Source organism: Myotis yumanensis, unplaced genomic scaffold, assembly GCF_028538775.1.
Source record: "Myotis yumanensis isolate MYYU_CA2020_CCGP unplaced genomic scaffold, mMyoYum1.0.hap1 SCAF_1, whole genome shotgun sequence".
Lineage (NCBI taxonomy): Eukaryota > Metazoa > Chordata > Mammalia > Chiroptera > Vespertilionidae > Myotis > Myotis yumanensis.
Window position 1 is genome coordinate 81353764 of NW_027223752.1, and position 18267 is coordinate 81372030.

At 41.2% G+C, this 18267-nt stretch overlaps 2 protein-coding genes across 3 annotated transcripts in view; one reads left to right on the forward strand and one right to left on the reverse strand.

Moving 5' to 3' along the window:
* TOX4 (TOX high mobility group box family member 4) overlaps window positions 1-3988 on the forward strand; it is a 16849-nt gene extending 12861 nt beyond the window's left edge. The window contains exons 8-9 of the mRNA XM_070426233.1: window positions 570-733; window positions 1661-3988. Coding sequence (XP_070282334.1) covers window positions 570-733; window positions 1661-1721 — 225 coding nt within the window. The 3' untranslated portion in view covers window positions 1722-3988. The remainder of the gene's footprint in view (window positions 1-569; window positions 734-1660) is intronic.
* METTL3 (methyltransferase 3, N6-adenosine-methyltransferase complex catalytic subunit) lies at window positions 2899-17869 on the reverse strand. 2 transcript variants are annotated; one of them, XM_070426255.1, is made up of 11 exons: window positions 17660-17869; window positions 8945-9159; window positions 8454-8855; window positions 7202-7377; window positions 5681-5897; window positions 5268-5455; window positions 4859-4897; window positions 4587-4695; window positions 4400-4465; window positions 4117-4229; window positions 2899-3121 (listed from the first exon to the last, which is right to left on the reverse strand). In XM_070426255.1, exons 1-11 carry the CDS (start codon window positions 17757-17759, stop codon window positions 3010-3012), a joined length of 1737 nt encoding a protein of 578 aa, XP_070282356.1. In that variant the 5' UTR covers window positions 17760-17869; the 3' UTR covers window positions 2899-3009. The 2 variants fall into 2 exon arrangements, with proteins under 2 accessions (XP_070282356.1, XP_070282346.1); XM_070426245.1 differs by lacking the exon at window positions 17660-17869 and having other exon boundaries at window positions 8945-9367.
* Window positions 17870-18267: the final 398 nt, after the last annotated feature.

The window sequence follows — 18267 nt, forward strand, 5'->3', positions numbered from 1 at the left end:
CTCCAAGTTCTTTCACTTTTTCTAATGGCACATTTTGTCTTCTCTTAAATCTCGAAATCTTAATTGAGGTGACCCAACCACTTTTCACATTCTGCTTTTGATTTTATATTTTCAGAGGAATATTATTCAAGTGTCGAATAAAGTCAGTGATGGGTAAGATTAAAGAGTACAGTGACCCACCGTGCACACGTAAAACTAGTAGTTGACCCCCCCACATCCATGGATTCCTGACCTGGATCAAAAATAATGACCCTTTAACTGTGCAGGTAAATCTGCATAGACTTGAGTGGACCCCCGCAGTTCAAACCTGAGTTGTTAAAGGGTCAGTATACCAGCATATGGCCAGCATTCTCCTAATGGGAAGAAACTTCATGTCAGTCTGCTTGGCGAAGTTCTAAAACTGGATAAAAAGCGGGAGACCAAGAACTCACCTTCTTTTAAAATGTTACCCCATATGTGAGGGATGTTAACTCCTGTTTGCTCCATTGGGTCCCAAAGTTAATTTGACTGGTGTCTGGCAAGGTAGGTAGCAAATCTAATCCATCTTTGGTGCTCTCTTCCTCTCACAGGTTGAGTCTCCTTCTCAAATGGATGTTGAATTGGTGAGTGGGTCTCCAGTGACAATCTCACCCCAGCCTCGCTGTGTGAGGTCTGGTTGTGAGAACCCTCCCGTTGCGAGTAAGGACTGGGACAATGAATACTGCAGCAATGAATGTGTGGTGAAGCACTGCAGGTGAGTTATAGTTTCTCTTATAATTCAGGGGTTGCTAAAATTAACTGTTGGAAAACATGGTAACCCTGAGCATGTCAGTATTACCTTAGAGTTTACCTTACCTTAGGTAAAGTAAGTTGGTATATACATGTATATGTCTGATTGTAAGACTACTAGAAAAGTTCCCCTGCTTATAAAGAGCTTATAATTGCTACACAAAGATAATTAGCAGTCACGCTTCTCAGGTACCACATTTACCTTTAGGTGCTCTTTAAATGGATGATGACACATTAAGCAGTTAGTGACTGAATATTAGCTTTGCTTATCTCCTTAGTGCAAATCAGAACACTTAGGGAATTAGAATTTGAGGAGGAATGGATAAGTGATAAATAGCATAATAAGGTGCTAAGTATGGCAGGAGTTGGAGGAGTTCTGAAGATTTTGTCTATCTCCCCAAATTTTCTTGGGATTTATCTACATTCATGAAACAAAGCATTGGTATTTTCTATGTCAAATCCTCTTCAGTAAACTAGGATTGCCTATACTGCTGACTTTTAGGCCCGTTGCCCTAATATTTCAACTGAGTGATACCATTTCACTTTGATGCTATAGGTCAGTGATGGCGAACCTTTTGAGCTCGGCGTGTCAGCATTTTAAAAAACCCTAACTTAACTCTGGTGCCCTGTCACATATAGAAATGTTTTGATATTTGCAACTATAGTAAAACAAAGACTTATATTTTTGATATTTATTTTATATATTTAAATGCCATTTAACAAAGAAAAATCAACCAAAAAAATGAGTTTGCGTGTCACCTCTGACACGCGTGTCATAGGTTCGCCATCACTGATATAGATAGTGAACTGAGAACCTATTTATTTAAGACAGAGTTAAGAAAGAATACATCTAAGCTATAATTCTGTTTATGTGTATCTTTTTTTCTCTTAGGGATGTCTTCTTGGCCTGGTTAGCCTCTAGAAATTCGAACACAGTGGTGTTTGTAAAATAGTCCTTCCTGTTCTCCAAGCCAGTGAAGATTTATCTGCCAGGAACATGTCCAAGACCCTGCTTTGAAAACTCAAACCGGGCTACTGGTAGTACCTGAACTGAGCCCATGGTGGTCCCGTCATGCTTCTCCCCTTTCCTCTCTTCAGCAAAGGGCCAGGCTATGGAGCAGGGTCATTGAGTTTGCTGTAATCTGGGTTTGCTCTTTACTTTCAAGTACAAGCAGAGATGCCAGTGATAATAGCAGAGGAAAGGGTGAAGGGGATATGGACAAGCAGAACATAGTGGTGGTGGGAAGGGGGGTGGTTTGAAGAAACTTGTTAGTATAATTGTCATAGGTCTTGCCTAAAAGAGTAAAATTATGAGTATATATCAGCTTTGAGCCTACCACTGTGTGCACCATTTTAAAAGGAATTAAAGGTTGAATTAAAGGATACCTTTTAAACAGAGAGCTAGTAATATCACATCTATACATTGCTTTGAGAACAAAGGTTTTTCAGTACAGTAGGCACACTGGGCTATAGGGAAAATAACATCATTTAGGATTTTCTTATTTATTCTTCTTTACAAATATTATTTTTGTAGTCATTGTCTTTCCTTACCTCAGCTATCACAGTTTCTGAGTGTGAAAGGCAGAATTCTTCATGTTTAACAAGAGGTTTCACCGAAGTCTACAGTTGTATTCAGTTGTGTTTGATAAGCTATCTTTTAAAAAATATCCCAGAAGTGGTTTCACTTACATAATTTATATAAGCCTATTCTCTGCACACCCTAAGCATTTAAATTTAAAATGCACTTATTTCACTTTTCTTGAAAATTTAAGTGAAAGAATAGACTACCAAGCCACATAGTTGTAACAGAATCAGCAAATATTTAGAGCATATAGCCCTAGTGATAACCTTAAGGGAAACTCAAATCTTACCTTGAGAAATGCTGTCCCAGAGAGCCCCTTCTTTATTATCCTGTTCATGTAGTACTAATTACTAATCACTTCCATCCTATACTGTATAATCAACATTTTAATGCTTTCCATGCATTCATTTGGTTTGAACCCTTACCACAAGCCAATGAAGTAGGTAATATTTCCTGTTTACATGATCAGGAATCATACTGAGGGATGAGTTACATGAGTTCACACACTGTTAAGTGGCAAAGCCAAAATTTGACCTCAAAATCCCTACTGAGATACAAACTTTTATTTAAATAAGAAAGAGTTATGGTACAAATATTACTCTTCAGATGCAGCCTGCAGAGCCATATCTATGGATGCTTAGTTATGTGAGGAAGTGCTTCTATAGATTTTTAGGTTTAGAGATGATACCATCTGGATACCTTTGCTTGAACCGGGCAACCACATCTGGATCTAGTAGGTGGATCCCATCCAGCTGGTTTCCAAGGGTGATCCTGAAGCAAGGGGAAAGATGGGGCAAACCAAAATTCCTGGAATTAAAAGGCTTAATATTGTTAAAATACCAATACCTTTTATTAAGACTGCCTATCATCTCATCAAATACTCTTTTAAAAGACCTTAATAGAATAGTATGTGGTAGCATGACTGGTTAGGAATGGGCAGAATCTGGTGGTAAAATAGGTAGGATCTGTGTTACTTAAGGGTTAATAACTGATGGCTAACCAGGCCTACTTTTCAAAGCTGTTGCTGCCAGTGAGTATTCCTTGGATAAGTAAAATGCTAGCAGCATGTCTCTTATTTACTTTTTTAAAATTTATTTTTTTAATTGAATTTACTTAAAACCTGTATGGTTTTGTGAACCAATGTCACCCAAATAAATTCAATTTTAAAAAATTAATTAGCATGTCTTTTAAAGCTCTACTAACAGAATGAAAGATATTAAAATTCTTGACAGATTAGATTCTTAGTAACCACCAGGGGACAGATTCAAAACATCCATAGAGCCCTGACCGGTTTGGCTCAGTGGATAGAGCATCGGCCTCCAGACTGAAGGGTCCCAGGTTCGATTCCAGTCAAGGGCATGTACCTTGGTTGTGGGCACATCACCAGTGAGGGGTGTGCAGGAGGCAGCTGATCGATGTTTCTCTCTCATCGATGTTTCTAACTATCCCTCAACCTTCCTCTCTGTAAAAAAATCAATAAAATATATATTTTTTAAAAAATCCATAGACTAACTGAGGAATATCATTAGGTTGTAAAAGTGGAATCTAGAGAACAGTGGTTTGAATCCTAAAACCTGTGGGATTTCCAATGAATGTTGCAGAATCCTGTAAAACAGTCTAAAATAAAATATAAGCTTAGTTGGCTTATGAATCCTCTGAAGCCCATTTACAGAATACTGGAATATGATGTGAAACGCTACTAACTAATGTCCTTGACTATAAATACTTTTGCCCATGGGGGCTAACATGTTCTTCGATCACCTTACCAGTTGGGTTGCACATTGTGAGGTCGTCCAAATAATTCAATCTTGCGAGTGCCAGGGGATAGTCTCTCAATCATGCCATATATTTCATCTGGTTTATGACTGGTAGAACGAACCTAGGAAATAAAGGGTCTAGCTACTTTTAAGTTACCCAAGATTGCAATTCTAGCCCTTTCCATTTATGTTTTAAGATCCAAATGAGAGAACTTGGGACAAGAATACCCTTGACCTCAATAACTAATATCAATTAAAATGTGAAAACTTTGGATGCCTGGGAAGCACATACCTCAGCTACGATCACATCACAATCCAGACCCTGGTTGAAGCCTTGGGGATTTCCTTTGACACCAACCTGCTCACCACAGAGAACAGATTACCTTATGAAACCCTACATTTGAACTTTTTCTCAATAAGAAGTCACATAATTCCTCTTTTTTGCTCCACCTAATGAATTGAACCCCACTGCTGCTCACCAAGCAGTGTTCCTTTCCATGGTTCAACCAGTGACCTGTACGGCCTGTCCGAATGATGCGTTGCAGCTGATTTGTCTTCACCCAGATAATTTCATCTACCCGTTCATAACTGTGGGGCATAAGAAAGAACTAGAGCTTTAATCAGGCTTTCACAGTTTAGGAGTATACCATCTACTCTACAGAGGTAAGGAATCAGGAATACTCGGGGAGAAATAAACAGGTATCTCAACTAGAACAATTATGTATTTCCCCCAAAAGAAAGCAACACTTACCCCCAGAGGTTCAGACATTCTCTGCCCAACTCCATGGCCCTAGAAAGAAAAAAGGGTTAAACAGCTACTTCCAAGCCTGTTTTTTCTTTCGCTTCAAGATATAAGTGTTTTCAGTAGATATTCAGTGAACATTTACATGCAAGACACCATTAAGGCAACAGGATGATTTAAGAATGTAAAAACAAAACATAGTATCCATTCTCAGTGGCCTTACCTTTCACAAGGAACAAATGTAAAGTTAAATAGGACTTAAGGTATAATTTGTTATAAATAAGCATTAGCTCTCAGTAGGAAAAAAAGGCTGACTCAATCTTAATAGCACAGCTAGGAAAACCCAGGATTTTATCCCCACCCAGTACTCACTCTGTACTATTCCTGCCCGTAACTACACATCTTTGAACTGCATTACCTGCCTGTGACCCAGAGGAAGAGAAAGCCATCATCCTGCAGTACTGGTATGTTGAGCCTGCGCATCTCATCATCTGTCAGGGTCCCATAGGGCAGCTCCATGTGAATATCCCAGGGTGGGTCAGCCATCACAACTGCAAACTTGCCCAAGATACTGACGTCCAGGTAGCGGATATCACAACAGATCCACTGCATGAGGTGGTATTTGGTCATCTTCCCTTCCTCCACTCTGAGATTCATGGCCCCAGTCCCTCTTTTCCATCTATTTTCCTACTCCCTTTTAAGCATATCTATCCCACTCCATTCCCAATCAGCAAAACAAATTGCTAATTATGCCCTGCTTTCCTACATGTATGGCTGCCCTATTCAGATTAAGTCCATAAATTGAGGTAAGTTTTCTTAGCCAACAGGTACCTGAGGTGGGAAGAGTCGATCTACATTGGAATCACCTCCAACACTCTGTGTGAGAGCAAGCTCCTGGCTTGGTGTATGATCTTTGCTCCCAGGAGCCTCAGAATCCATGCAAGCATCAATTTCATAGTGAACATATTTGCAGGTATCCATGTGGAAACATGTATTAAGGAAAGAGCAGTCACCTAATGATTCATCAGTGTGTTTATTGATGATTCTCCTGGGGAAATAAAAAGATAAAATCAGAATCAAGATAGTGTTCCACGGTCAGAGCCAACAGTTCAAGTAACAAATTGTTCCACAATTTCCTATCTACCAATTTTCTCTATTGTTAGAGCTTCCTTCAAGAGTTTTCAGAGAAGGGGGAGGCAGGGGACATGAAAATCTGTAATTCACACTAATGAAGAGTTTTAATTCCTCTCTGAGCAAAGACATAACTTGCTTATCTTATGACAGGAAGGAAGAAAGGGCTTGCTGGTTAGAGCAGTATAACACTGACCAAAGAGCCCAGAATCCTGTTTCTCCTAAGATAATCTTCCTTCCAAAGAACTTTAACTTGCACTGGGGCTCAGAGATAGAAGTGCCTTGCTATTGCAAGAAAGGAGCATTAAAAAAACACATACTTGGCCCTGGCCAGTTTGGGTTCAATTCCAGTCAAGAGCACATACCTCGGTTGGGTTGCAGGCTCCTCCCCGGCCTGGACCCTGGGCAGGGCACGTGCAGGAGGCAACCAATCGGTGTTTCTCTCACATTGATATTTCTCCCTGTCTTTCCCTCTCTTTTCCACTTTCTCTAACGATCAATGGAAAAATATCATTGGGTGAAGATTAAAAAAACAACAAAACAAACCCCACACACTTGCATTTATTTGGGAGTCCAGCCTGTATTCATCCCACAGAACACTACTTCTAAAAGTATACTTTCAGCCCAGCTGGTGTGGCTCAGAGGTTGAGCATGACCCAGAAACCAAGAGGTCACCAGTTCAATTCCCAGTCAGGGCAGATGCCTGGGTTGCAGACTTGATCCCCAGCAGGAAGCGTGCAGGAGGCAGCCAATAGATGATGTTTTTCTCTCATCAATATTTCTATCTCTCTATCCCTCTCCCTCTCTAAAAATAAATAAAACATATAATGTTTTAAAAGTATACTTTCAGAATCTGGAGGTCTTTGACAAACTATTGAAACCTTTTTCTTTTTCAAATATAATTTTATTGATTTCAGAGATAAAAAGGGAGAGAAAGATAGACATCAATGATGTCTCAACATCAATGAGAGAATCATTGATGAACTGCCTCCTGCACGCCCCCTACTGGGGATTGAGCATGCAATCCTAGACATGTGCCCTGATGGTGATCTCCTGGTTCAAAGGTCGACGATATTCAACCACTGAGCCATGCTGGCCAGGACATAGGAAAACCATTTAATAACAGGATTAAATACATAATCCCAATGATTGGAAGCAACGTGCTGAAAAGGAATGACTATTTCTAGGAGACCCATCCCACCGCACTCCCTCTCAAGAGACCTGAAGTGCAGCTTGCGACAGGGCCGATCAGCATCACTGGCTTTCATGCACTCCTCCTTGGTTCCATAGTCACAGAACTCTTGCACTTGGGCCCGACCTCGTGACCGAAACTTTTCGACAATGGATTGTTCCTTGGCTGTTGTAGTATTTAATAGCTCTAGAATCTCCTGACTGACCTATGACAGAAGAAGCTTTGGACTTAACAGGGTTTGTAGGTAAAATTAGCCTTAAACCACCTGTGTAAATTCTACTTGATAATACCTGTAATGCCCACCAAAATCACTTACGTTAGGTACTGAACCAAGGCACAATGAACTCTACTATCAATTTAACTTGTCAAATTCACACACCTAGAAGTAGCAAATGGAGAGAACTCATGTGGTTCCATTACTTATACCAAGAACCATTATACAGTAAAGTCTTCAACATTGTTGACAGGTTTTGTAACTTTAAGTGAAAAAATGTATAACTAATTTTACCATAGGCTAATTGATATAAACAAAGTTCCTGAGGCATCTCATCAACGTTATGATGAAATAACACTGAACAAAATGACTTTGAGAACTTGTTGTACTGCAAATTCACATTGTTTCATCAATTTCTATAATTATTGGTCCAGTATTCATTTCCATTCATCTCCCCCTATTCCTACATTTGGATTCAACTTCTCTTTTTTAAAAAAAATTATTTGTTGATATTTAGAAAGTGAGGAAGGGAGAGAGAAACATCAATTTGTTGTTTCACTTATTTGTGCATTCTTTGGTTGATTCTTGTATGTGCCCTGACTAGGGATTGAACCCACAACCTTGGTGTATTAGGACACTGCTCTAACCAACTGAGCTACCCAGCCAGAACTGGATTCCCCTGCCCTTGATCTTATGATTCTTCCAAACAGATCCAATAACAAAGATTCTCTAAATCCGAGTTTCTAGCATTGACATTATTAACATTTAGGGCTGGATAATTCTTTGTTGTATGGGGGTTGTCCTACTATGACTGTAGGATGTTTAGCAGTATCCCTTGCCTCTACCAACTAGATGCCTGTAGCACTCCCCTGTATTGAGACAACCAAAAATGTCTCCAGACATTGCCAAATGTCCTCTGTAAGGAGGGAGGAAGGCAAAATCATCCCCTGTTGAGAACCACTGTTCTAAACCTTCAATTCTAAGAATTGCTCCTTGTGCCAGGGGTAAATTCCTCTCAAAGTTATAATTCCAAGTATATGTATGAAAACATTTCCATCTGCCCCTACCTTCTTGCTCTGTTGTTCCTTAGTAGACTGTTGGTTCAGAAGGCTTTCTATCTCCAGATCAACATCTGAGGCAGCATGTTTCCTTGATTTCTTGGTTGGCTCCTTGGCTGTTTCTGATGCTGAAGAAGCCAGACCAGAGGCCAAAGAGCTAGCAAAGGCAGCTACTGTGGTTGAGTCCTGTTCTGCACGCCGCTTCTGACCTGTGATAGTCCCTGTTACCTCCCCAGAGCCCTTTTCTGCAACAGCGACCATCATGGCAGAGAGCTTGGAATGATCAGCATAGGTCACAAGAGTAGGATTTGCATCATCTTGTAGGAGACCTCGCTTTACCTCAATCAACTCCTGAGCTGCAAACTTCTGTAGGAGGCTTTCCACCCCTTCTTGAGTAACAGGGGCATCTGGCTAGGGAAGGAAGAAAAAGCAGTAAGACACTGACCATGAACTAAAGAAAAGAAGTGGTAGATCCCAACCCTGTCTTATCAGGTCATTACCGTGGAGATGGCAAGACAGATGGACACAGCATCAGTAGGCAATGTTAGGGATAGATCAGAGAGATGGTGTAGCAACTTCTTCTCCAATTCAGGGTCTGTAGCTAATTCAGGAACTGAAGCTGTGCTGGACTTGGAGCCACCAGAAGTGGGTACAGTAGGCACTGGGCTGTCACTGCGGAAGGTTGGAGATAGTGCTGCCTCTGGATTCCGTAGATCTAGGAATGAAGAGAATATAAACTGAAAAAGGGTGCCCTGGCTGGTTTGGCTCAGTAGATAGAGCATCAGCCTGTAGACTGAAGGGTCCCAGGTTTGAGTCTGGTCAAGGGCACATGCCCGGGTTTCCGGCTCCATCCCCAGTGTGGGGCATGCAGAAGGCAGCCGATCGACGATTCTCTCTCATTGATGTTTCTATCTCTCCCTCTCCCTTCCTCTCTGAAATCAATATATATATATATATATATATATATATATATATATATATATATATATATTTTTTTTTTTTTTTTTTTTTTTTTTTTTTTAAAGGGGCAACCACTGCCAGCCTATATATTCCTCGGGAGTCAAAATTCTCCAGCATTCACAGTATACAGTTCTTTCATTTGATGTGGGAAATCCTCCAACCAAATTTAGCACTAGATAACTTTTCCTCAAACATATTTAAGCATTCATTCACTGCTTTGCCAGGATAATCCTCAATTTTCTGGGAAGAGCTTACATTTTCTCTATTGAATGAGAGTTTTCATAATTCCTTGTCCTTCATGTACTTTATAGGAAATGAGCAGCATGGTAGATTTAAATTTCCATACCAACTCCATTCAAGCTATTCTAAGTGACAACTGATATAATCAACCTGAATCTAAAAGCCAGAAATATTTTCAATAACCTAAACTATGATAAAATCTCTCTGAGGAATGGAGTTTAAATGTTTATGAATTAAGGCCACTAAACATCAGAAGATATACAAAATGACAGTGTTAGAGGTTAGAATAATGGGACCTTTAACATCAAACATAAAAATCTTATAAAACTTTGCTGAAGCCTAGTCGCAAAATATTTCCTGACTGTATTTTTTAAAAAATCTATTTTTGCCCTAGCCGGTTTGGCCCAGTGGATAGAACATCGGCCTGTGGACCAAAGGGCCCTGGGTTCGATTCCGGTCAAGGGCACGTACCTTGGTTGCAGGCTCCTCAGATCCTGGCCCTGGTCGGAGGCAACCAGCCGATGTGCTTCTTTCACATCAATGTTTCTCTCTGTCTTTCCCTTTCTCTTCCACTATCCCTAAAAATCAATGGAAAAATATCCTCAGGTAAGGATTAACAAGAAACAAAAACCAAACAAATATATATATAAATATATATATATATATATATATATATATATATATATATTTTTTTTTTTTTTTTCAAATAGACTCCATTGATTTTTTACAGAGAGGAGGGAAGAGGGATAGAGAGTTAGAAACATCGATCAGCTGCCTCTTGCACGCCCCCCACTGGGGATGTGCCCGCAACCAAGGTACATGCCCTTGACTGGAATCGAACCCGGGACCCTTGAGTCCACAGGCCGACGCTCTATCCACTGAGCCAAACCGGTTAGGGCCAAACAAATATATTTTTATTGATTTTTAGAAAGAGAGGAAGGGAAAGGAAGAGAGAAATATTAAACTCCGGACCCATCCTGGAATTCTGTTAAATTAAATATTATAAGGTATAAATGAGCCATTAGTTTACATGTAAAAATATTTTGATTACTTGGAAATTTCCACTCTCATGGAACTAACTTTAGTAAAATTTGACTCAGAAATTCCAAGGACATCAGAGCTGAACTATACCAAACAATTTGCTGGAATAGTTAACATTTTATGAAAATAAGTTATACCCTATTTGGAAAACAGATTCCACAATTTCATATTAGCTGCAAATTTTAAATAATTGCTGTAACTTTCTTCACCTTGATTACTTATAATTCCTTTATGTTCTGCTGAATCTTAACTAGAACTCAGATGAACTGATAAAAGTTCCTTGTGGCAAAAAGGTGTTATGCACATGGAAGAGTCATGGAAGCACTTTGAAGGTCAGGATGAGAAAGAGTTTGAGAGCAACTGACTTAAGCTAAAAATATATATTAAATATAAGTGACAGTTACTACTTAGCTTACTTTAAAAAAACTATAGGCAAAATTCCTGCATTGAACAGGACTGATTTGGTGACTACTGAAATCCCTTGCAATTCAGAAATTCTACAAATGTAATAAATTTGAGCTAAAATACCCCTATTACATTTTACACTAGGATCAAACTGATTTTTTTATTAAGTATAAAATTCTTTTAAAGTAAACAAAAATTTCTTCTTTTTTTTTTTAGGGCATGATGGTCAATCTTTATTATATAAGATTTCTTTTTTCAATAATCTAATACATTTACAATTTTCTATTTAATTTTTTTAAGTTTTGAATGTTGTTGATTTTTTTATAAAGTTGCAGTAAAACACACATAAAATTGATCACCTTAGCCATTTCTAACTGTACAGTTCAGTAGTGTTAAGTATAGTCAAATTAAATTTTTTCACCTTGCACAAATGAAACTCTGTATCCATTTAGCAGCAACATCCCCTAGCCCGTAACAACTGCATTCTGATTTCTCTTTCTTTGAATTTGAATACGCTAGATACTTCATAGAAGTGCAATCATACAGTATTTACCTTTTTGTGACTGGCTCCAAACAAAAATTTCTTAAGCAACCCAACTAAGAATAATCAATGATAAATTTCATTAAGGCAAAACAAAAAAAAAAAGTACAAGGTGCTTTAAAATGAGGATTTCAGGCATTGCATCCACAAATTGTTTTATACATAACTAGAGGCCCGATGCATTCAGGCACGAGGGGGATGAAAGGAGGGGAGAGGGGGTCCCTCAGCCCGGCCTGCGCCCTCTCGCAATCTGGGACCCCTTACTCCTAACCGCCTGCCTGCTCACTCCTAGCTGCTTGGCTCATCACCCCTTAGTGCTCGCCAGCCTTGAGCCCTGCATTGAGCATCTGCCCCCCGGTGGTCAGTGTGCATCATAGTGACCAGTCGTTCTGTTCGTTCTGCCATAATGGTCACTGGGCTTTTATATAGATAGATACTGACCTTTTTATTTATTTTTATATAAGTACAAATTAGAGACTTATGGGGGTGGTCTTTCTTTTTTAAAAAAATATTTTTTTTTATTGATTTCAGAGAGGAAGGGAGAGGGGGAGAGAGATAGAAACATCAATGATGAGAGAAAATCATTGATCGGCTGCCTACTGCATGCCCCCAACTAGGGACCGAGCCCACAACCCGGGCATGTGTCCCTGACTGAAATTGAACCTGGGACCCTTCAGTCTACAGGCCAACACTCTATCCCCTGAGCCAAACCAGCCAGGGCCAAAACATTCTTTTAAAAAAATAAATTAATAGAGAGGGAGGAGAGAGATACATCAATGTGAGAGAGATACATCAATCAGATGCCTCCTGTTGAACCTAAAACCTGTGCATGTACGCTGACCGGGAATCAAACCGGTGACTTTTTGGTGCATGGGATGATGTTCTACCAACTGAGCCACACTACCCAGAGCTCAAAAACACTTATTGCCCTGGCTGGGTAGCTCACTTGATTGAAGCGTTGTCCTGAAGTGCCGAAGTTTTCTTGGGTTCAATCCCTGGTCAGGGCACATACAGGAATCAACTAACAGATGCATGAATAGAAGGAACAGCAAATTGATGTCTCTCTCTCTTCTCTCTCTCTAAAGTCAATTTTTTAAAAAGTGACTTTCACTCTGAAAAAAATTCTTAATTTAATCTAATCAAAATTCTGTTTGGGAACATACTTATTCACTACCATATTATTTTTCATTACTGCCACAAAAAAATGGTTCTTCAGACACTTGGCTTAAATATATAATAATACCACATTATTTTTATGATAAAGTTCTCTATTAACTTTATTTTAAATGAAGTCAAGAGCTAGCAGTTCAAATAAAAAAGTAACCCATTTGACATTATTATACCTGCTATGATATTTAAAATAACAATAGATAGCCCTGGCTGGTGTTACTAAGTAGTTACTGTTGCCCAGAGGGGCTCAAGTTCAATTCCCTGTCAAGGCAGGTACCTGGGTTGCAGGTTCAACCACCGGCCCTGGTCAGGGCACATGCAGGAAGCATCGGATCAGTGTGTCTTTCTCACTCTCTCATGTCCTCATGTCAATATTTCTCTCTCTCCTCTCTCCCCTCTTACTCCCTCCCTTCCAGTCACTAAAAAAAATCAATGGGAAAAGTACCCTCACTCTTCTGGTGAGGAATAACAACAACAACAACAAAAAAACACCACAAACATTTAAAATAACAATATATAAATTTGGTTAGATGTTAATGCTCTCAATTTCTTTCCTACCAACTTTTCATGCAAATGTTATTTGCTATTTCTAAATTAGACTACATGGAATCTAGACAGGAAACTCAGTAAAAAAAAAAATTGGAAATAAAGCAAATGAGCTGAGGGTAGCAATGTAAGACTTCAAATGACGTTGAGGGATAAGGGAGCCATCAGGGGGAGATTAAAAATGGCGGCAGAATAGGAAGATGTTGCACAGACATGCTCCCAGGAACAAACTGGAATTACAACTGAAATACAGAAAGGCTTCCTGAATAATCAACAGAAAACTCACAGGAGAGAGCCCTGATACCCAAGAACCGAAGATGGAGACCGCATAGAGACTGGTAGGAGGGGCAGAGGCTCGAAAGGGCTGGCCGGGCACCCACAGACAGCAACTGAAGTCCTGGAGAGATATCTCAGCTGTGTGTGGGAGGGGGGGGTGCCACTGAGAACTCTGGGACCTAAGCCCGAAGCTGGGCTCCCCAGCAGAGAGCACCAAACTGAGAAGGGTACCACATAACATCTAGCTGTGAAAAGCAGTGGGGTGCTGTCTGCCAGGGAGTGGCAGCTGAAAGTTCAGGCACCCTCTTAAAGGGCCAATGCACAAAAATTCCCTGTGGGGCCACCCACCTTGTGCTCTGGCAGAGGGAGGGTGAAGTGGACTGGAGCTGTGAGAGCAGAACCCAGGACTGGGGACTTGGGGGATAGAGCTCAGAAGGCAAACACCCCAAGTTTCCTGGGCTGAGCCATTCCCTCACAAAGCGGAGGACATCTTTCCCACACAGACATCTGCCTTGCCTGGAGGGAAGACAGTCCACACACCCTATTGAAAAACACCTTGCCCTGAGGCCACTTAAGAGATTAAAAGTAACAATTAGCCTCCAGGCAGAAACAACTGCCCCACTCTGTGGAAAAAACCCTTGCCACTCCTGAGGATAATTGGGGCAATTCAAGTTGGAATCCTATTAGTCTGTAGACCAGTGGTTCTCAACCTTGGCTGCACATTAGAATCACCTGGGAATCTTTTTAAATCCTGATTTCTGGGCCTCATCCTCCGGAAATTCTGTTTCTTTGTTGTGGGGTGGGGCCACAACATTAGTAACAAAGAAACAGAATTTCTGGAGGATGAGGCCCAGAAATCAGGATTTTAAAAAGATTCCCCAGTGATTCTAATGGGCAGCCAAGGTTGAGAACCACTGCTGTAGACAGAGGCAGTATCTGGAGTCTTTGAGTCTTTGCCTGATCCAATTAGTCAGAAACAGCCTTTAACACTTTCCTGCAGGATTGGGCACACACTGGCAGTCGGACATCCCCCAAAGGGTGCCGGATTGTGAGAGGGTGCAGGCCGGGCTGAGGGACACCCCACTCCCCAGTGCACGAATTTCGTGCACCAGGACTCTAGTTGGTTAATAACATATAAGTTTCAGGTGTACAATTTTATAATACAACATCTGTATACTCCATTGTGTGCTAAGGAAAATGTTTTGTTTTTTTCTAAAATATATTTTATTGATTTTTTTTACAGAGAGGAAGGGAGAGGGATAGAGAGTTAGAAACATCGATGAGAGAGAATTATCGATCAGCTGCCTCCTGCACACCCCCTACTGGGGATGTGCCCGCAACCAAAGTACATGCCCTTGACTGGAATCGAACCTGGGACCCTCCAGTCCGCAGGCCAAAGCTCTATCCACTGAGCCAAACTAGCTAGGGCGAAAATGTTTTTTTTTTTATAATTAAACCTACTGATACTATGGAGAATGAAATCACATAAACATTTTACTTTCTCCAGTTAGTAACCAAATTTAGATCTTCTTTGAGCAATGTATAATTTTTATTAAAGGGAGCAATAAGTCTGTAAAATGAACCACTTTTTTTTTGTTAATCCTCACCCAAGGATATTTTCCCATTGATTTTTAGAGAGAGTGGAAGGGAGGAGAAGAGACAGAAACAGCGATGTGAGAGACACATCAATTGGTTGCCTCCTGCATGTGCCCTGATAAGGGCCAGGTATTAATCTGCAACTGAAGTACGTGCCTTGACCAGGAATCAAACCGGAGATCCTTCAACCAACACTCTAACCACTGAGCAACTGGCCAGGGCAAGCCCTGCTATTTTTAATGCAGGCTTTTGCAGACAGCAAAGTTTTTCAGGAACGCATACATATGTATATAGTAGAAATGCCTCGAATCATATCCTTCCAGAATGCTGTTTTTGAAAAAGTTGATGAAATACTTTAATTCCAGTTATAGGAGTCTATAATAAATTAAGAAACAATTGGGGACCCAAGCCAGGTAGTTCAGTTGATTAGAGCATTATCTGATAAACTAAGGTTGTAGTTTCAATCCATGGTCAGGGCACATACAAGAATCAACCAATGAATGCATAAATAAGTGGAACAAATCAATGTTTCTCTCTCTCTCTCTAAAATCAGTAATTAAAAAATAAAAGAAGCAATAGGTCATTTGTCTATGATAGTGATGTAATTGTTATATTTTCTATCAAAATTTGATATGCATGTCGCCTGACCAGCATGGCTCAGTAGTTAGAGCGTCAGCCTGCGGACTGAAGGGTCCCAGGTTCAATTCTGGTCAAGGGCACATGCCTGGGTTGCAGGCTCGATCCCCAGAGTGGAGTATGCAGGAGGCAGCCAATCAATGATTCTCTCTCATCATTGATGTTTCTATCTCTCTCCCTCTCCGAAATCAATAAAATAAATAAAAAATAAATAAAACAAAAATAAATTGATATGCAAATATAAAAGGCTCAGAAACAGAGGAAACCAAAGAATAAGAAAAAAAAAAACAGAAAACTGATCTACAAGAGGTCAAAAACTTAAGTTTATGTATCAAGATAAAAAAGTCTTCCTCTTGGGTAATTGAGTAACTACTCCAATACTTGACTACTAATTAATCCCTGACGATATAACTTGCACTTCTTCCTCCACTCACCCTACCCTCTTAACTCCTTTTTTAATTATCTAAGTACAATATAGCCCTCAAAACTAAATTCCAGCCCTAGCTAGTTTGGCTCAGTGGATAAAGCATCAGCTTGTGGACCAAAGGGTCCCGGGTTTGATTCTGGTCAAGGGCAGGTACCTTGGTTGCAGGCTTCTCCCGCCAGGGCCCTTTCTCTCACATAGATGTTTCTCTCTGTCTTTCCCTCTCTCTTCCATTCTCCCTAAAAATCAATGGAAAAATATTCTCAGGTGAGGATTAACAAAAACAAACAAACATAAACAAACAAATAAATAAAGGTGATTAAATGTTAAAAAAATAATTCCAAGTGCCAACTTCTCCATAATGCCTTCACTAACTAAACCAACTCTTGTTAGTTCTCCTCTCACTGCACTCTTGTGGACGCATTCATGTGGCATTTTACATGTATCATACCCTTTATCCCCAACTAAACTTCAAATTCCTTGAGAGCATGGTCAATGTCACACTTATTTTGTCTAACTGCACTCATGCACACTGACTCAATGGATATTTATTTATTATGGTGTGAGAGTCCTGCCAGGGCATCCAGTTCCAAGGGCCAGAATGTGTGCATGGTCCTGAATATGTTAAGACAAGATTTAGTGATGGATCTGAATATACTGAGAAACACTGGAATAACCTACCACAATAGTGGTACAGAGATTCGCTCTTCTTGTAGAGCTTTTATCATTGATCTGTTTAGATAATTCAGGGACTGTACTGGGAATGGGTGGTGAGGTTCCTTCGTTTTACCACTGTGACACAGAAGCAGGGCTGGGGGGAATTAAAAAACAAACAAAAAATGAGTGCTTTCAGATTCCTGCTCCGTATGTAAGTGACTGAAACAATGCCAGTTCCTCAGCTGATTTCGCTACACCAACTCTGAGGGCACTTAAATGCGCACTATGGATAACAAGGCCCAGTGCCTGCTCTCACTGTGCCCACAGTCGCCAAGAAAAGGCCACTACAAACCAGTCACCAGAACCTAAGGGAGAACAAAACGCCGTGGGAGCAACAGGGAGAGAGGCCGTTCTGTGTCACGGAACGGGGCCGGGAGGCCTGGCACACGGGGCCTCTTGGAGACTTAAGGGGAACCGGGCAGGTGCGGCATGGAGCCCGGGCGTCAGGGCCGGGAAGGCGAACGGAGCGACCCGACGCCCGGGTGGGAACCTCGACTCCTTGCAGGAAGGCGAATGTCTGTGCTGCTGAGGCGAGAGAGGGAGCACCAATGCAGGAGGCCTTAATAGCCCCTTGGAGAAGGGCTTCCGCTCGGGAGCGGTCTTTCTCTCCAGGTCCCCTCCCTCCCATCCCGGCTAAGCACCGGCCGGAGACACGCGCCTCACCCAAGTGCCCCGAGTCCTGCTTCCGCCTCCGCTGCAGCCTCTCCCGCAGCGAGTCCAGCTGCTTTTTGTGGGCCTGGATAGAGCTCCACGTGTCCGACATCCTTGTCTCCCAGCCCGGATAAGTCTCGAATCAGGCGCGGGAGACTAGCACCTCCCCGTTGACGCTCCGGGAAAATCTAATTCTCACACGGACACCCCCAGGCTAAACGGAAAGAGGTCCCGGCGTTGCGCTAAATGAAAAGCCATTTCCGGTTTCGCGCAGCTTTGACGCTGAAACCGGAGCCATCTTAAGTGTTGGCAGGAGAGCGGATGTTTTCTTATTGGCGCTCTCCGGTGCTTCCGGGTGCAGTGAGGCTGTGGTCGCCATCTTGGTGCCTGGCAGAGCGGCCATGTTGCTTATAGGCGCGCATGCGGCCATGTTGAATGTAAGATTGTGTGTGTGTGTGTGTGTGTGTGTGTGTGTGTGTGTGTGTGTGCGCGCGCGCTCATACCTGAGATTTATTACAGTGAAAGACCAAAGTAAAATCAGCAAAGAGAAAAGGTTTGTGTGTGATAAAGCGTGGAGGACACCAGGCACAAGCTTCCAAGAGTCCTCTCCCTGAGGAGTT

Bases quoted from the DNA above. Each gene is read 5' to 3' on its own strand.
- METTL3 (XM_070426245.1), bottom strand. From the start codon at position 9,295: ATGGAGCCGGAAACCCGGGCATGTGCCCTTGACCAGACTCAAACCTGG. The intron at 5,456-5,680 runs GTACCTGTTGGC...CACCTCATGCAG, and splicing joins ATCGACTCTTCCCACCTCAG to TGGATCTGTTGTGATATCCG. The intron at 4,696-4,858 runs GTAAGTGTTGCT...TATGCCCCACAG, and splicing joins GAATGTCTGAACCTCTGGGG to TTATGAACGGGTAGATGAAA.